The 16,356-nt window shown below is 43.7% G+C and overlaps 1 protein-coding gene across 1 annotated transcript; it reads left to right on the forward strand.

The window, feature by feature from the left end:
- Positions 1 to 5,943: 5,943 nt before the first annotated feature.
- Positions 5,944 to 16,279, forward strand: LOC6549505 (cuticle protein 19). The gene is made up of 5 exons (XM_001975691.3): positions 5,944 to 6,125; positions 6,294 to 6,394; positions 14,730 to 14,846; positions 15,445 to 15,537; positions 15,935 to 16,279. The coding sequence occupies exons 2-5, from the start codon at positions 6,365 to 6,367 to the stop codon at positions 16,238 to 16,240; spliced, it is 546 nt and encodes a 181-aa protein (XP_001975727.1). The 5' UTR covers positions 5,944 to 6,125; positions 6,294 to 6,364; the 3' UTR covers positions 16,241 to 16,279.
- Positions 16,280 to 16,356: the final 77 nt, after the last annotated feature.

Below are 16,356 nucleotides of genomic sequence, written 5' to 3' on the forward strand. Positions count from 1 at the left end.
GGCTGCTCTTGACGATTTGTACTGCTTGTAGTCCAAAAATTGTGGCTTTATTAATTTGCCTGCTTGGAAAATCGATCGATCGCATCGACTTTTGTGCCCCATCATCATCGGCATCATCGGCTTCATCATCGCCGTGACGTACTTGGCCCGAAAGTCCGGGCCAACGGCTTCCAGTTTCGATGTCATCGCAGATACAGAAATGTGTATGAAACCAGAAAAAAATAAATAAATGAAGGAAAAATACCACAGATCGAGAATCGCAATCACATGTGGCTCTGCTACCATTTAAAGTTCAATGTTGCCAACAGTTGTAGAAACAAATTTCAGAGTCGCTTACTTCTGTTGCTGGCTTGTTGCTGTCTTGGCCAATTTGTTTGCCACTTTCCGACTCCGCACCCTAAGATTGCTTTTGGCATTATTCTCTGGTTTTGTTCTGCTGGCAGCAAGCGCCTTTGGTTTTGAATTTTTGCATCTTTGCGTTTCTTTTGTTTTTGTGCTTGAGGTTTCTCGGCTTCTCATGACGAACTCATGCAGAGCTCATTAACTAATTTAAGTGGCTGGCCCAAAACAGTGAGGCGAATAAGTCTTCACATGGAGCGGAAAAACCAGCAAATATTTATGGTTTCATTGGAAAAACTTGCAAATGCCCATGCTCCCGTCTGCTGAATAATGTATGAGTCTTTGCAAAAAATCCATTAAAGAATTTCTAATTAAGTCTTTGGAAGAGGAGTGGCAGCATATTGCATCCGCCAACTTTTCGTTCCCACTGTGACACAAGCCACTTGGAACATGATCTTTTTGGCGTTTTTAATTTCCGATAGTTTAATTGTTTTGACATTAAAAAGTATGAAGATGATTTGTTTTCTGCTTTCAAAACCACACGTTCTCCTCTTTACGTATTTTTGGAGCTTGAACGGGGTGCCCAAGTTGGTACTCGTACTCGTATCTTACCAACTTTTGATTGACATTAATTGCCAACGCGACCAGGCCAAGAGATGCACACGTCGCTCAGCTCAATGCACTTCTTATGAGTTTTGTGGGCAATTTTTTGTAAGGTCTCTTGGCTTGTATTCTTCTCTCGGTAATTAAGCAATTCGCGAGTTAATTAAAACAAAAATATAGAAGAATGCACAATTTTGACAAGATTTATGTGGGCTGACCTCAAAAGTTGCGGTATGAATTCGCTGGGGCAATCCATGAGAACCAAGTGCATTATAATTATGGCATTATATATAAATCAGCGCATTAGGCGTGGCAAAGAAAAATGGTAGAAAACCCATAATCCACGCCCTCGCAGCTCGAAAACCCTGAGACCAAGCCCATTCTCAGGCTGCATGTGAAACCAAAAAAATATATAAAAAAAAGTGAAAAACGGCAAAGGAGCAGCGAAGTTGAAGTTTTCGGCGACGATAATAAAATCCCATTTAAGTTTGACGATAAGTTTTGACCATTAGTCGCTTGCCAGGGGCTGTGGGGTCTGTCATTGCAAGTTAAATGCCTTGGATTTCCCGCCGCTTTTCTTCTGTTTTTTTCTTATATTTTTTCTATTTTTTGTACCAGCAAGTTATGGAGCCAACTTCGGTGGGCTCACATTGCAATTGATAAGCAACTTGGGGGCGTGGCTAATGCCCTGCCAGAAACTTGGCCGAAATTCATCGCCCCTGTATTTGATATATATCCGGGTGGCATTTATCTGCTGCTGATCAAAATGTGTGAAAATTTGGCAGCGGGAATTTGGCTCAGCCATTTGCGGCATTTTCTCGATGGGAAGAGGATCCGCATATTAACGCAATTTGGCAATTTCCTGAATTTCCATCAAGTGCCTACCTTTAAATGAGAATGTTAATCAACGCGTGCTTGATTTCATAACAAAAATTGTTACACTTTCCATAAAATATTTTATATCTTCCATTCATAATATAAAGTATATAATTTGACTTTCGTTTTGGTATTTCATTGTAAAGCCTTTAAAGCTTGCACATTTAAGTGAGTTGAATGCAGACTCCCTTGGGGATTCGTACTTTAAAGAGTTCCAGGCAATGGAATCAATTGATTAACCTGATTCAGGGCGCATTTAATTGACTACAAGTTAATGTCACTGCTCGGTGGACATGTGTCTCAATCAGGTTCGTCCTGGTTCCGATGTCCTGCGTCCTTCGTCCTCTGTCCCCGTTTCCGCTTAACTTGTTCGCCGTCTGCTGCAGTCAGTCAGATGCCGAATGGACTGCAGGTGCCACCCACCCACAGAGTTGCCGGAATGAATCCGTATCTGTTGTTGAGCTTTTGTATCCGTGCTCCGGAGAAAACACGTAAACAAGTCAACGCAGGTTACGGCTCAATCGCTCAAGATCTCTGGATGTAACCCAGAGGGAAACTGAAGCTGAAGCTGAAACTGGAGCTGGAGCTGGAGCTGAGGGATTTTTTGCCTTCTTCGGCTGACTAAATAAAAATTAACAAGGATAAATGATGCGAGCAGGCAGGCGATGTCAGGGAATGTTGGTAATTGTCTAGCTGCCAGAGTTGCCATCCTCCATTGTAACGCAGTGTTTTGCGTGTGGGTTGTTGGGTGGGTGGGTGTAAATTGATTAAATGCAAAATTGGAATATGCAAATGCACCCACACACAAGGGGCGGATGACTTGGTCTGAGATGTGATTTATGTTAGGTGCAAAGTTTTCCACAACTTTTTCCTGCCTCAAATTCATTCTTCTCTTCCCAGCTTTTATGTTTTTTCTGTTCTTATTTTTCTTTTTTCATTTTTTTTTGAGGGTGCAATGAACGCAAGTGCAGAAGATGACGATGACAATGAGGATGCATAAGTTAGGGAAGGTGTGAACGCAGAAAAAATTCGCTTAATTTGTCTAAAGAAAAGCCAAGAGCATGAAAATTTCCATTAAGAAAAATGGTGGCAAGTGTGGCAAGTGACAGGGCAAGCTCGACTTTAGCCCCAAGATTGTTGCAGGAGCAGCAGCAGCAGCAGCAGCAGCAGCAGCAACATCGCTGGAAAAACTTATCACAGTTGCTCGCTGGAATAATGAGCGCAATCAACAGGAAACTCCGGCAAAGAGATCAAATCAAATCAGAAGGAAGTGCCGAAAGGAGATGGCCGTAATGAAAGCAATCAAAGAAGCCGTTAGCAACTTTCAAACGATCATTACACTATAAGTTTTTAATGAGCACGGCAGAAATTAATACGAGTAAGAGAAGAGCAAAAATTACTTTTATTTTAATTCTACCTGGGCTTTGAATGCCACTGATAAAATCGAAGATCATGGGGAAATGCCAAGCGAATCGGACGACATTTGATGCGCCTTCACCGCGAGTCTGTCGGAAACTCCATTTATTTCATCAGAAGTCCAAGACATTTAGTCTATAAATAGCAAATGGTAAAAAGCGCGCCTCCGCGCCGAAAAAAATGCAAATCATCCGTCTGGACTCAAAACTGGAAAATTAAACAAAGATCGCCGCGTTTTCGACCACTTCTCACACCAAATTCAGAGGGCCACAACATCAAGTTGCCGCAGCAACGAAGACACTCGGCTTAGATGCAACAATGGTCGCGACAACAATAACAATGCCAGCGATCGCAGCAGCAACTGCAACAACTTCCAATGCTGGTGGCAATAAAATGCGGCAATTACATAGTTGGCTATTCTAATTCACTCATTTTTAGCTTGAAAAAGGTGCGCCTGGCTGGGGGTATTGGAATTTATTTTGGTTCTACAGCAACTGCAACACTAAGAGCAGCAGCAGCAGCGGCAGCAGCAGCAACAACGTGCAACAAGCATCAACAGGTGATTCGCCTGAATGTTGCACGAATTGGGCAAAACAAATTCGAGGAAAAATCATCTTAAATGCTTCTGCCGAAGAATTTGAGTCTGTTCTTTTAAATGTTAATTTTTTTATTTCGCCTTCCACTTGCCTGCAACAATTCAATAAACTTTAAAATGTCAACAGCTGGGCGACAGAAACGTAAAAAAATGGAATAAGCTGCACAAATGGCTATTGAAGCCCACGAATGTTTGACTAAGTTTTGCTTCCGTTTCGCTTTGGGCCCTCGAGTGTCCACTTGATGAATTAAGCGGGAAATTTGCAAAACTTTATAACTTTGGACGTTTTGAAAAATGATCGAAGAAACTGAAGCTGAAGAAACCGAAACTGCAACAGCTGCCAAGGCAATGACAGCGAAACAAAAGTTGCCCAATTGATGTCAAGTTATTGTTGAGCAAATCAAAAGGGCATTTTCAACGCGGCCTGCACTTGGGCGCCATTATATAATATCAAATACGCCCCATCACACTGCTCTAATTACAGTTCAAGTCGAAATCCTTTCGTAATCGCAGCTACCACCAATTGCACTTGATTTCGAGAGCGGCTCAAAGAAATTTCAGTTTGCCCAGTGTGTGCGATACAGGGAACAATCCCAGCAATCCGAACAATCTGAACAATCCGAACAATCGGACCAGTTGGCAGTTGGCAGTTGGCCCCGATTGTCGGCGGGTATTATGTTGTTAAGACATCGTTTTGACAGTACGTTCGCCTCCGCGTGAAGAAGAGCCACACACACATATCCGCAGCTCGAGTGTCACGGAAATCTAAAGTTAAAAGTAACCAAAGTTGTTCAATTACTTTTCACAGCGGTCCATTGGAGATTGGCAGCAGGTGTAAGCGGCGCAGATGGAGCTGCCACATTTTGTAGGCCAAGATAGGTACACCAAATGCCATGTTATGTTGGAAAAGAGGCACAAATCTAAATCTCTAAAATGGCTTAAACTTGTACCATTTCCACTGGTAGCTAAATGTACATGAGATTTTTGGCATCGCTGATTGTAAGTGTAGCTATTTTCGATTGGTTGCTCCCCATAATAATTTCAATATCTAATTTTAATATCGCACGCACGCACACATCATCACCCCGCGCAAGTGGTCAATAAAAAAGTGAAGCAACTCTGAAGTCAGTCATCGGAAATACTCGTAGATTGCTTTTAATTGTTATTTAATCTCGGCTCGTACGGAGCAGTGTGATACATTCAAGGTTAATTGGTTATGGAAAGGGGCTTGATGCCTGACGGAAGAAAAGGAGCCATGAAGTTGGTGGGAAGGAGGAAGTTGGCCCAAAGGCCCTCGACACGTCTGCCAGCCTTGTGCAATGGCCAATGGATGAGTTTTGGGGCTTCGGTTACGGATCTTTGGCATGAGCCTCACGTCATAGATTGCATTTTGGCAGAGGTGCTGCGGGAAATTGGGACGCCACATGAACACGTTTGTGCAGCTTGTGCAATTTTCTTCGGGCAACCGCATCACGTACTTCTCACCAAACTTATTCTATGTTCTGCTGCTTTCCCAAAAGGCAAAAGGCGAAAAAAAAGCTCAAATAAACAAAAAGGGCGACTGTATCTTTGGACGCTGCAACGAAACCTATCATCTGACATTCCCAGTGACATTTTCGTATCGTCTCGCTGGCAACTGCAGCGCCCGAGGGCCCAGACTTCATAAAAGCTTGGCTTAAATATCAAATTTGGCCGAGTATTTAATGAAGCCATTTGGGGCGTTGCAGGCCCCCAACTGGCAACCCAACTCCTCTTGTTCTACATCCGCCCCAGCTTCATCATCATCGTGCAAGCCACTCATTTATCAACTCGTTACCCATCATCGTAATGATCGTGCCACGGCGATGATCTGCAACATTTTTCACCACCTCAACACTTGGCCAAAACGGGAGAGAGCACCGCTCCGCTCTCTGTGGGCCATTCTGAGAGGCGCCTGATGCTCTTGGCTCCACGGCGGCGGCAGATGATCTAGAAGTCAGGCGCTAGACTTGCCTCAATTGTTCAAACCGCTTTTTCGTTACTTTTAGGTGCAGTTGGCAACGCGAGCGCCGCTGCTGCCGTCGCTGCCGCAGCCGCCGTCGCCGTCGACTTCGCTGCCAGCGTCTCGAGCGTTTATTATAAAAAGCAAGCGCATCTCCATTGTCTAACCTAATTCAAAACGTTCGTGTACTTCGTGCGGTTGTCTAGGAAATCAATCTAGCCGTGCCTAAGGCATAAAACAAACTCCTCTTAAACGGAGGCCCTTAGTTGAGAAACTCCACCTGCGATAAAATTACCCGCCCCCCGCCCGGTGAAAGTAAGAGTTAATACAACTAGCGTGGCTAACGAAGGACTGCAAATGAAATAGTGTGCAATAACCATAAAAACCCAGCAGACACTCGATCAGCTCGAATGATATAAATAAAATAATTGACAACTCTAATAAATTCAATTCAACTCAATTCAATTTCAATTTCAACTTCAGCCAGCGGCGTTTGTGGATACACTACTTTTTGCCATCGTCCGTGAACGTAAAACCGAAACTCAACTAACAATATGATGTCCTTCAAGTCGTTCGTCCTGCTTGTGAGTATTTATACATACGTAAAACAAGGACATGTATTTCTGGGTTGGAAAAAAGAAGCTAAGCCTACATAAATCAGTTGGCCAAACAAATCATATGAGATTTCGCAGGCGTGTCCTTTGGCTAAATAGAAACCATGTGTGTCTGTGTGTGTGTGTGGAAAGGCCAGCAAGCTAAGCTTGTTATATGTCAAATTTGTTTATCGCTGGCAGGAAAAAACGACCCGTGGTCACTCAGTGTCCTTTTCCGTCTACAATGTCATTTTTCTGCTGCGGCTTTTGGGGTAACTTTAAATGAGATTTGCCAGGAAAACTGAAGGAAACTACCCATCAAACTGGTTGTTTCAAGTGCCTGGCAAACATTTGCTTTCCTTTTTTTCTTTTTCTTTTTGGTAACACTTGCCGTCAATGGCAACGAAAATGATTGCATAACTTGCCACACGTCTGCCACAGAGCCTCTCATCTCATCTCATCATCATAATCAAAATCCAAGTCCACATACACGAAAGTCAAGTGGCGAAGGGGACAAAGTAACCCCGCCGAATCGAACAAATTGCAAATAATCAAAGACACTTAAGTGCTCCACTCCGCTCCGGTTAATATATACCCGTTGTACTCCTCCATGGATACGCATTCAATATTTGGCAACATCTGCGTTTGCCAAGTGCCACGTAAAATACGCCCCAAATCTTAGCAGTACTCCCTGATTGTTCCCAACCAAACACTCGAGTGGAGCAGAAGGCCAAAAGGTTAGGGGCGGGGACACATGTTGGTAATATATATTTCCCTTTCGTATTAGGCATCATCTGAAGAAAATAGCAAGCCTTTCCGCTCCCCTGGAACAAGTGTATAAACATATGTAGTTCTCCAACTTGATTTTATTGTGTAGCTAAACTTAGCACCTGCTAAATTGACACAAGTTTTGTTCTTAAAATTTGCAACACATTGCTGCAAAATAAACCTTATAGTTTCCTAAAAATATTTATATAACTTGGCAGTAAATTGTGAAAGTAATACTGAAGTGAAGCGAAAACCTTTCTGTTACCTATAAATATGCAATTTTTGCCAGGTAAATTCTCCATATATCACAGCCCTATTGTGAAATTACAGTATTGAATACTTTTGCGGGAAGGGACGAAGTCAACCCGCAATCAAGAGCACACTTGTAAATCCGAAACACTTTCACTTGTTCGCCATTGTTGAAGCATTTTGAGTTGCGTTTTGGGACGACGCCCTTAAGCAGGCAACAAAATAAAACAGACGCGCGATTCGCTGGCTGCTCCTTTATTTCCTTTATTTTTGTAACTGGGGCGTGTTAAATTGTTGCTGCGACACTTGGATGCAATGCAGGTCCAGACGGAAGACCACACTGTCTGGAATCCATCCTAGGCACCTCCGCCCGTTCCGCGTTACGTGAGCACAGGGAAAAAAGCTATAATCAAGAGGATGAAAACGATTCCATATGCTTTTCCTCAAAAACAAAAATTTCAAAGATAATTGCATTCAAAGCGATTAGTCTGTGTGAAGATTTTCGAGGAGATTTAATCAACATGTCATTAAAATGTAATTGTAATGTATTTATCGAATGAGTTCTGAATATTAAAGTAATCGTGCTTTATGGGTGGCTTACCTAATAATTAACATACTTGAAATACATGCAGTGCTTGAGGCCAAGCTTAAATGGCTATATTTAAGATAATGTCTCTTAAACTAAAATAAGAGTCGAGGCTTTTCTCCCAGTGCACTCCTCCAGCTCCGGTGCGTCTGGTCGCCCAAGCAGATAACTTCCAAAAGGTAGAGCAAACGATAGGAAAGGAATAGAGTTTGAGGGCAGAGTGAAGAGTGAAGAGTAAAGAACTCCAGCCAGACGCGTGTAATTTGCCGCTTGTAACTTTTTGACTTTTCACCAGCGATTCCCCATTTCCCCAAAGCCGTCTTCTGCATTTTTTGTTCGCCATTCATGTTTTGAAACCCACCAAAAGGCAGACACTCGATAGACAAATGGCCGCTGGCCAGTCGAGTGCACGGGCCTTTGAGAACATCGGGGCGAGCATGTTTTACATGTTAATTTCAGCCGGAAGACCCAACTGCCCAGCTGCCCAACTAGCCAACTGCAGAGTACAGAGTACGAACTCGTCGTGCACCCACACCAGCAAGTAATGCCCAACTGCTGCTGCATATTAATGGCCATGATTCCAGCTGCTCATTTTCGCACGCGAAAATTGCAGAGCTGGTGGCAAAGAATCCGAGAAACGATTGCAGGCGGATTGCAGGGAGCCAGCATTGACTGCCGTTCGGTCGGGCACGCTTTTGAATTTCAAATGACAAACCTAAAATATTCACAGTTTGATATTTGAGTCCGACGCTGATGATGATGAGCTGGCAAAAGCCGAAAGTCGAAGCTGCAAATTCTGCATTCTGCATTCCGCATTCCACATTCTGTATTCTGCATTCTGCATTCTGCAAATGCTGAATTGTTGCATTCGCCGGCCGCAGCGAATGGGGAATTGTGAATGCAGCCACGGGTCAATGCTGCCTGCGATTCTGATTAGAGCCGCCTGATTATGGCCAATATATCGCATGTCTGGCCAAAAGTCTTTCATGGGCTCGTCGCTGCAGTGCTGACGGGCTGACGATTCGAGTGTAAGCGATTGCCCAATGAATGATGGATATGTTGAGGGTATTTCAAAGGGCCACTTGCATTTTGTCGAGCTATTGGTAAAATTGTACAAATTATTTTCAACAATTCGTGAGCAGAATATGTTCATAGAATTACAAGCTAACTATTAGTAATTTAAAGCTAAGGCTAAAATATATCTTCATGGGAAGTTGCACCACATTCAATCCTAATATTTCAAGCTACAAGCTCATTATTACTTTGGTAAGCGTTCTGTTCAGAGCAGCGTATTCCCCATTCGTCATTTCGGACAGGCCTACCCTTGCATTACAAATTCAATTTTAATTGAAATAATTTGGCAGATTTGCCAGATTTGCCGGATTTCGCTTGATGCCGATTGGCATTGCCTCAAAGCTGATCCGTGCTTAGGTAATTGAGCCCGGGGGTCGTCGAATGGGCGCTCAGACCCATTCTTCTGCCTTGGAACTATGCAATTTTGCGGCTTCGCCGATATTTGCTGCATCTTTGTGCGGTTTTATTGTCTTTGGCAATGGCTCGAGTGCCGGGGAAAAAAATCCAACCGAAGAAAACCCAAATGGCAAAAAATTAATGACGCTTGAGCAAGCGGCAAGTGCAGCGGCATATACTTGTATGTATGTGGCACGAGTATTTTCAACAGTGGAAATGGTAACCAGCCAAGCATCTGGGCCTTTGTGTGTGTTTGTGTGGTAATCTAATTAAATCGAAATTTCAGCTGATTACAAAAGCCCAGCCTCCGCCTCTGTATTCGCTAATTGCCCAACCAAAACCAGAGCGTCCAACGTGGCGTATGCGCAATGTGGATAAGAGGCACTTCTCCCGTTTCCCTTGGGCGAGGAATTTTTAATTGCACTATTCTGGCTGCAAGTGCTATTTCGTCGGCGTTTTTGTGGGTCTACAACAGCTGGCAATTGGAAAATTGGTTCACTCGGCTTTTAACCGAAATTCTAACATTTAAATGGCGGAGAAATAATTCTCAGTCACACAAAAGAAAAAGTTGTACTTGGTTTTCATTGTACAACAATTTTGGTAGCTGCGGCTTCTGCACAACAATTTTGGCTTAAATAAAGCACATCATTTTCACTCGACTTGCCTTTCTTGTTGTACACCAGATGTTTATAGCAAAACTATAACCATAGACACAAAAAACTAATTTAATCCATCACTCAACTATAATACCACACTGTGTCTATTTAACTCAGTTTTTATGAGACAAAAAGGCTCCCACAATGTTTTTTATAACATTTTAAGTAATTGCACATGAACAACTTGCAAATGCATAGTTGGTCATAAACAACTACTTGAAGTATTCGATCGTAGCATATAATTTATAAGTTTTTCTTGCCCGTTTTTGGTTATTTGAAAGGTTAATATCTTTATGGACTAGCTGGCGGCTTTAGTGCATTGAAGTGTGTTATTTAATTCGGGTTAAAGAGGGTTAATGTGGTGTAGAAGATGCCCATACTGGTGTACGATCTGCCGATAAGGAGGCGAAAAAGAAATTGACTTATCACAGATGAGTGCCCGAGGAGACTTCAGTCGTGAGACAAGCTGGCCAACCTTTGATCTTTGGCATTGTCCTTGTATCCAGCGGGCACGTGACTCTGTGGCAAACAGCTGGGAACATGGGCTGCAAGTTGCACAAGGAAAGCGAAAAGAGCTGATTGAAATCGTCTGACTTGCCAACAAGTTGCAAGTTGCAACAAAAGACTCAAGCGGCGAACTGCGAACTGCAAACTGCAATAAAAGTCATTTCCCATTGCAAGCTCTCTTCTCCCGCCGCCGCCTGCCATTCACTTGGCCCATTAACTTTTATTTTGCCAAATTTGCATTTCAATGCCCCAAAAGAGGGGGAGAGCAGCTTGGCTTAAAAAACAAAAAAAAACCGCACCGCACCGCAACATGCAACATGCAACAGAGCAGCAAAGGCGATGCAGATGTAGATGGCGATGAAAAGGTCAACCAAATGTTTGTTGTTCTACTGAACGAGTCGCGACGCGAAGTCGTGTCGTGTGTTGCAAGTGCATGTTAATCTAACATCTATGTAGGGGACTTTTTTCGGTTGTGTTACTCTGGTAATTGCTGGGAAGCAGCTGCGGTGAGATACGGCACAAAAAAAATGTGCAAAAATTCCATAAATTAAGACAACATGGCATCCATAAGTAGGAAGCCAAACCTCATCATCGACCCACGAGTGGGCGTTGCAGAATGCTGCTGGAGTTGTGTAGGGGTGCCGCCGCTCCAAAATGATGCAACTGTTGTAAAATCTATATGCCTCCATTCCCTGATGACGACTTAATAACAGCCCGAAATAATAAGAAACAAAATGCCATTAATGCCAGATCTGAAAGCAACATTTAAACTTCTTTCCCAGACAGGGGAGCAATTAAATCAATTAAATAAATACAACTGCAGCGGCATATCCGTACATCTGGATTTTTATGAAGACATTTTGGCGTAAACATTTTTATTGCTCACCATAAACTGTTGCTATCCGATGCAATCGGCTTAAGCATATTAAATGCTAACCGCCCATAAATCAACTGCACACAGCTCCAGACACTCGAGTTTGCCATTTAAGCCGCGTTCCAAAGACGATTGTCATAAATAAATACATCTAAGCGGATCGCTGTAATTCGGCATCCGCTTTGTAAACTGGGTCGTGATCAAATGTGAGGATTTGCACAATTATTACTTGGCTATGGTAGGCGAAACTGAGCCAGAGCCGGTTTGACCTATAAGCTTTATGGTGCAAAATCTACAGCTTCTTTAGAGTTTCATTATAGTGTATTATATTTATAGTAGTATAATATTCACTTGATGTTCCCGGGTGGCCATCCACTTGATGAGTGACCAGTGGGCGGACACAACAATCTGTCTAGAAGTGAGGTACATCCACACATTTGCGCTTTTCCACGGCCTTCCGCACACATGTATACACTGCTATGCGCTATGATTAATTATGGAAGCGCTCGAACAAAACTTGTTGATTTAATAAAACAAACTCAATAACTGGCAAAGAGCTCATTGCTGTAATTAACAACCCAGCCAACTCGGCCAACGGCAGCATAATGGCCATTTAATAATAAGCCGGACAAAGCAAACAATTGTTAATTTATTGGATTGCGCACGATTAATGATGCTTCAATGCGAGCAGGCTCGTGCCTTCAGATTTTGGAATTGGATTTGAATTGGGATCCATAATGGGTGGCAAGATACATACCTGCGCGCGGTGAGCAATAAAATAAAAGTGCGGGCACTTGGCCAACACAAATCTTAATCATAGAGCGCCGTCTTGGTAGCGCCACCAGCGGGGCAAGATCAATGCCTGCCTCTCCGCGGAGTCAAGGTGCTGCTGGCCACCAACCATGGCGAATGGGAAAGCCACAGACCATGGCAACGCAAGAAAACCTTCGAGTCTAATGAGCATTCTCCCGCAATGAGAACAGAACTTGGACCACATAAAGGTGCAGATGCCATAGTCACGGTTGCCAACTCCAAATGAGACCGAATACTAATGGCGCAACTTATAGGAAAGTTAAGATTTGGCTAGAAAAACATGTACATAATAATTATTTTAAGGTTTTATCCCTTAAAATAATAACTAATAACTCCTTATTTGCCCCAAAACCGCCTATTTTGCTTAGAGGATTTTTCCTAATTAATGGCCTTAAATTATTAAAAGTGTTTGACTGCGGTTTCATCTACTAGGCCCACCGTAGCGATCTTAAATAACCGCAGATTCGTTGCCTGATTGTCTGAATCTTTCAGCCAGACTGTTGCCGCGATCCTCCCCTTCTGCCAACTTTGGCAGTACCATTTGTTGCAACTTGGCTATCTGCAATTTTTGGCCACTCCATCTCCCTCTTGCCCATTAAGTTTCGGCTGTCGACAAGTTGCTGCAATTTATTCTGCGGCTCATTTGGCTCTTTTATTTAATTAACACGCAAATTATTTGCAGTTATTTTATTGAAGTCGACAAGGGTTTTTTTCTTGTATTTGCTGGGCCGACTAGAGATAATTACATTTGTTTTACATGCACAATTGCCGTTGACATGCTTATTGGCCAGGTTTTTGTGTCTGTTGCCGCTTCGAGTTTTGTACTTGAAGAACCTGAAGGTTAGGACCACCCAGCGCGGTAATTGCGGAAACTTTAGTGGAGCTAATTAATTTAAATTTAAACTCATTTGATGGGTGAGCAAAATGTGTAAAATGCCGGTGGAAATTGCCCGATATGCCTCATTAAATATATGGGAAAATTTAATGCATATTACTCGGTATAAGTAGGAGTACTTAAAAATATGTTGGGATTAGTATATGGAAAAGTAAAATTCAAGGCAATTTTTTTCATATTTACTACATAAATTTATAATGGACGAGATGCCAGCCATACGATTTTATTAGCATTCATTTGAAATTTATCATGTGTAGAAAGTGAATCGTTTATAAAATACTTCAGAAGGTGAACTGCAAATGCTATGAGTAATGTGTATTAATATAAATATAAATATAAATATTAACACATAAAATCGGTACATGGGAAATTAATTAAGTTTTTGTATAATATTCTGAAATTTGATTCCCCATCGCGATTGAGTTTATCCATGGGAAAGCCTCGTGCAAAGCGGAATCCCGCTTTCCTTGACCAAATATGCTCCCATGTGGCTGGAGTTACACGTTCGGCCAACACGTCGTATGCGCAATTTAGCAATATGCACACACAACTAATCAGCAAACAATGTAAAGCAGTTCCCACCTGTATCGCTAATGATACTGATAATAATGATCAATGCCCCAAGCCTGGCCGCATAGAATATTCACTCAACTCGTACGTTCCGCTGGCAGTGGATAATTTAGTGGCAATGCAGCATTTCCGCAATCCGTTGCAGCATGCATGTACGTATGTACATATGTAAATTGAAAAGTTGGCAGCAAAAAAGCGCACACAAACGAGACATTAGATGACAGGCAGTAGCCCCGCGGATTGGCCTGGCCAAGTGGTTATGGCAACTGGTTGACCGGCGGCTGTCGGCCAACTAACTGATGGATGGCTGCAATCTGACATGTGGATGCGTCGACGAGCTGCCGTCACCAGCAACCAACGTCCAACATCGTTGGCCACCGCCATGTGCATGTGTCAATTAGCCGTGTTTAAAGAGCAGAATCGCGGAATCGCGGAATCGGCGGCAGATCGCCACTCACCTCCGCCATTTGCTGCCCTTTTGCGGGCGCTGAGCAAACGCCTAGGGGGCACGTTCTAAATAAATTGCCGCCTCCTTGGCTCCGGCTTCCTCTTCCTCTGCTTCGGCTTCAGCTTCTGCTTGGGATGCAGATGCTGATGCACCTGCTCCGACATGGCTGAATGTCAGTCGCGATCTTATCGGGGCTTCTACATCCATTTGCAACCGTTCACTTTTCAGTTCGCCCTCTTAATGTAACCTTTAAGTCACTGATATAATGGCGCACCAAATGGCCGGTTCCTACACCGGCAAAAATCAGGGAAATTGCATATATACAAAGTTAAGGGTAACCACACTGAAACTGAAAGCCACGAGATAAAAACATACACTGCCTTTTGAACTACTTTGAATTATTACAGAATTTGTTTGTGCTAAACTAGCTTAGGCTTATGCCACGTGTAGCTCAGCTAACTAAACTGAATTCCACTCGATTGTCTTGCAGAGCTTATCCCTCGCTGCCATCAGTGCCTATGCCTACGCCCAGATCGCCCCGGGCTCCAACGCGTACCTCCCGCCCACCAAGAACGGCTACGACTACTCGGAACCCAAGACCCCATTCGTGAGTATAGCTGCAAACTGAATCTGAGTTATCTGGCTGAAAGGGTATGTGTGTGTATATGGGCATGTGGCTATCTGGCTGAATGGCCTGGCCAACCGCCTCAAATTGAATCCCAGTCAACGGACTAATTACGGCCATCATTCTGGGAGCAGTTGCAGTTGCAGATGCAGGGGCAGCCAAGCCAGTTGGAGCCAGTCGAGATTTGTCGCCGCATTTATCACCCGGAGTGCTGTGGCTCAACTCAATAAATGCGGCACGTCATGCTGCTGAATGTCGGCCCAAAATGATGGCAACATTTCGAATCGGCCGGTGAAGGGCTGTGGCTTTGGCAGTTGAAAATGAATGGAAGTTAACCTTTGAGATCCCCCAACCGAACGGCAGATCGTTGCGAAAATAACACAATACAGCTGAACTTCCATAACGCGAAGTTCAGCAGTTCAGGTCTTCCTATCTTCCCAAGCTAACAATAAATATTGCATCACCTATAATTCAGTACGACAGGTTATTGAAGTAATGAGTAGTATTTACACCCCATTTGGAGGGTTTTCCTGATTCATTTTTGACTTATCCGTTGGCTAAATGACCTGTAACTCCACAGAAGCCCGCCCCACCTGGAAGACCTGCGGCACCTGGACCTCGGCCTCCAGCACCTCCCGGCACTCCCCGCAACATTCCTGGCCAGCCAGCCGATGTGAGTATATCCTAATCCCCATACACCGCCATCATGAGGCAAATGAGGCAAAAGAGCAGAGATCACTGGGTAATGAGGCATTGTAATGCATTCGATAAGGTTTTATTCCAATTTGATGATCAACATAATGATCTCTCAGCCTCGGTGTAAGATCAGAGATCAGTTAGGCATCGCAGAGATACAGAGCTTAATTGTGATTGCCAGAAGTATCATCATAACATTGGTATATAGACATTAAGATTTAAGTTCATGCTAATGTGTTTCTCTACAAAAACTGTGTCAAACTAGCAGTCTTTAATTTATTACGGTTTCGTAATACTTTTATTTCTAAATTTAAGTACTAGACTTGATAAATACCTTTTCATGTTACTGATCGCGTCCATTATCCCGAATGCAGGACCATGTCCACGTGCCCGGCATGCCGTACGACTTCGAGTACGCCGTCCAGGATCCGGAGACCGCCAACGACTATGCGCACAAGGCGTCCAGTGACGGCGACGTGGTGACCGGCGAGTACCGCGTCCAGATGCCCGACGGAAGGACCCAGATCGTCCGCTACACCGCCGACTGGAAGACGGGCTACCACGCGGACGTGAGCTACGAGGGTGAGGCCACCTACCCGCAGGGTCCTCAGCCAGGAGCTCGTGGTGGCGGCGGCGGTGGTGCTGGCGGCGCTGGTGGTGCCGGTGGGTACAAGTACTAGGCGTTGGGTGCTGCTTCGACTGGGTCAGCTGGGGTCACATATCTTGCGAAACGTGTAAGCCTTACGATATACCAATAAAAAGTATTGATAAACTAAAGCGACCACTGGTGTTTGAT

Source organism: Drosophila erecta, unplaced genomic scaffold (genome assembly GCF_003286155.1).
Source record: "Drosophila erecta strain 14021-0224.00,06,07 unplaced genomic scaffold, DereRS2 tig00000092-arrow-pilon, whole genome shotgun sequence".
In the NCBI taxonomy this organism is placed as follows: Eukaryota; Metazoa; Arthropoda; class Insecta; order Diptera; family Drosophilidae; genus Drosophila; species Drosophila erecta.

Coding starts and splice junctions, on each gene's coding strand:
- LOC6549505 (XM_001975691.3), top strand. CDS start 6,365: ATGATGTCCTTCAAGTCGTTCGTCCTGCTT. Junction 14,847..15,444: donor CGGAACCCAAGACCCCATTC/GTGAGTATAGCT, acceptor GTAACTCCACAG/AAGCCCGCCCCACCTGGAAG. Junction 15,538..15,934: donor TTCCTGGCCAGCCAGCCGAT/GTGAGTATATCC, acceptor TCCCGAATGCAG/GACCATGTCCACGTGCCCGG.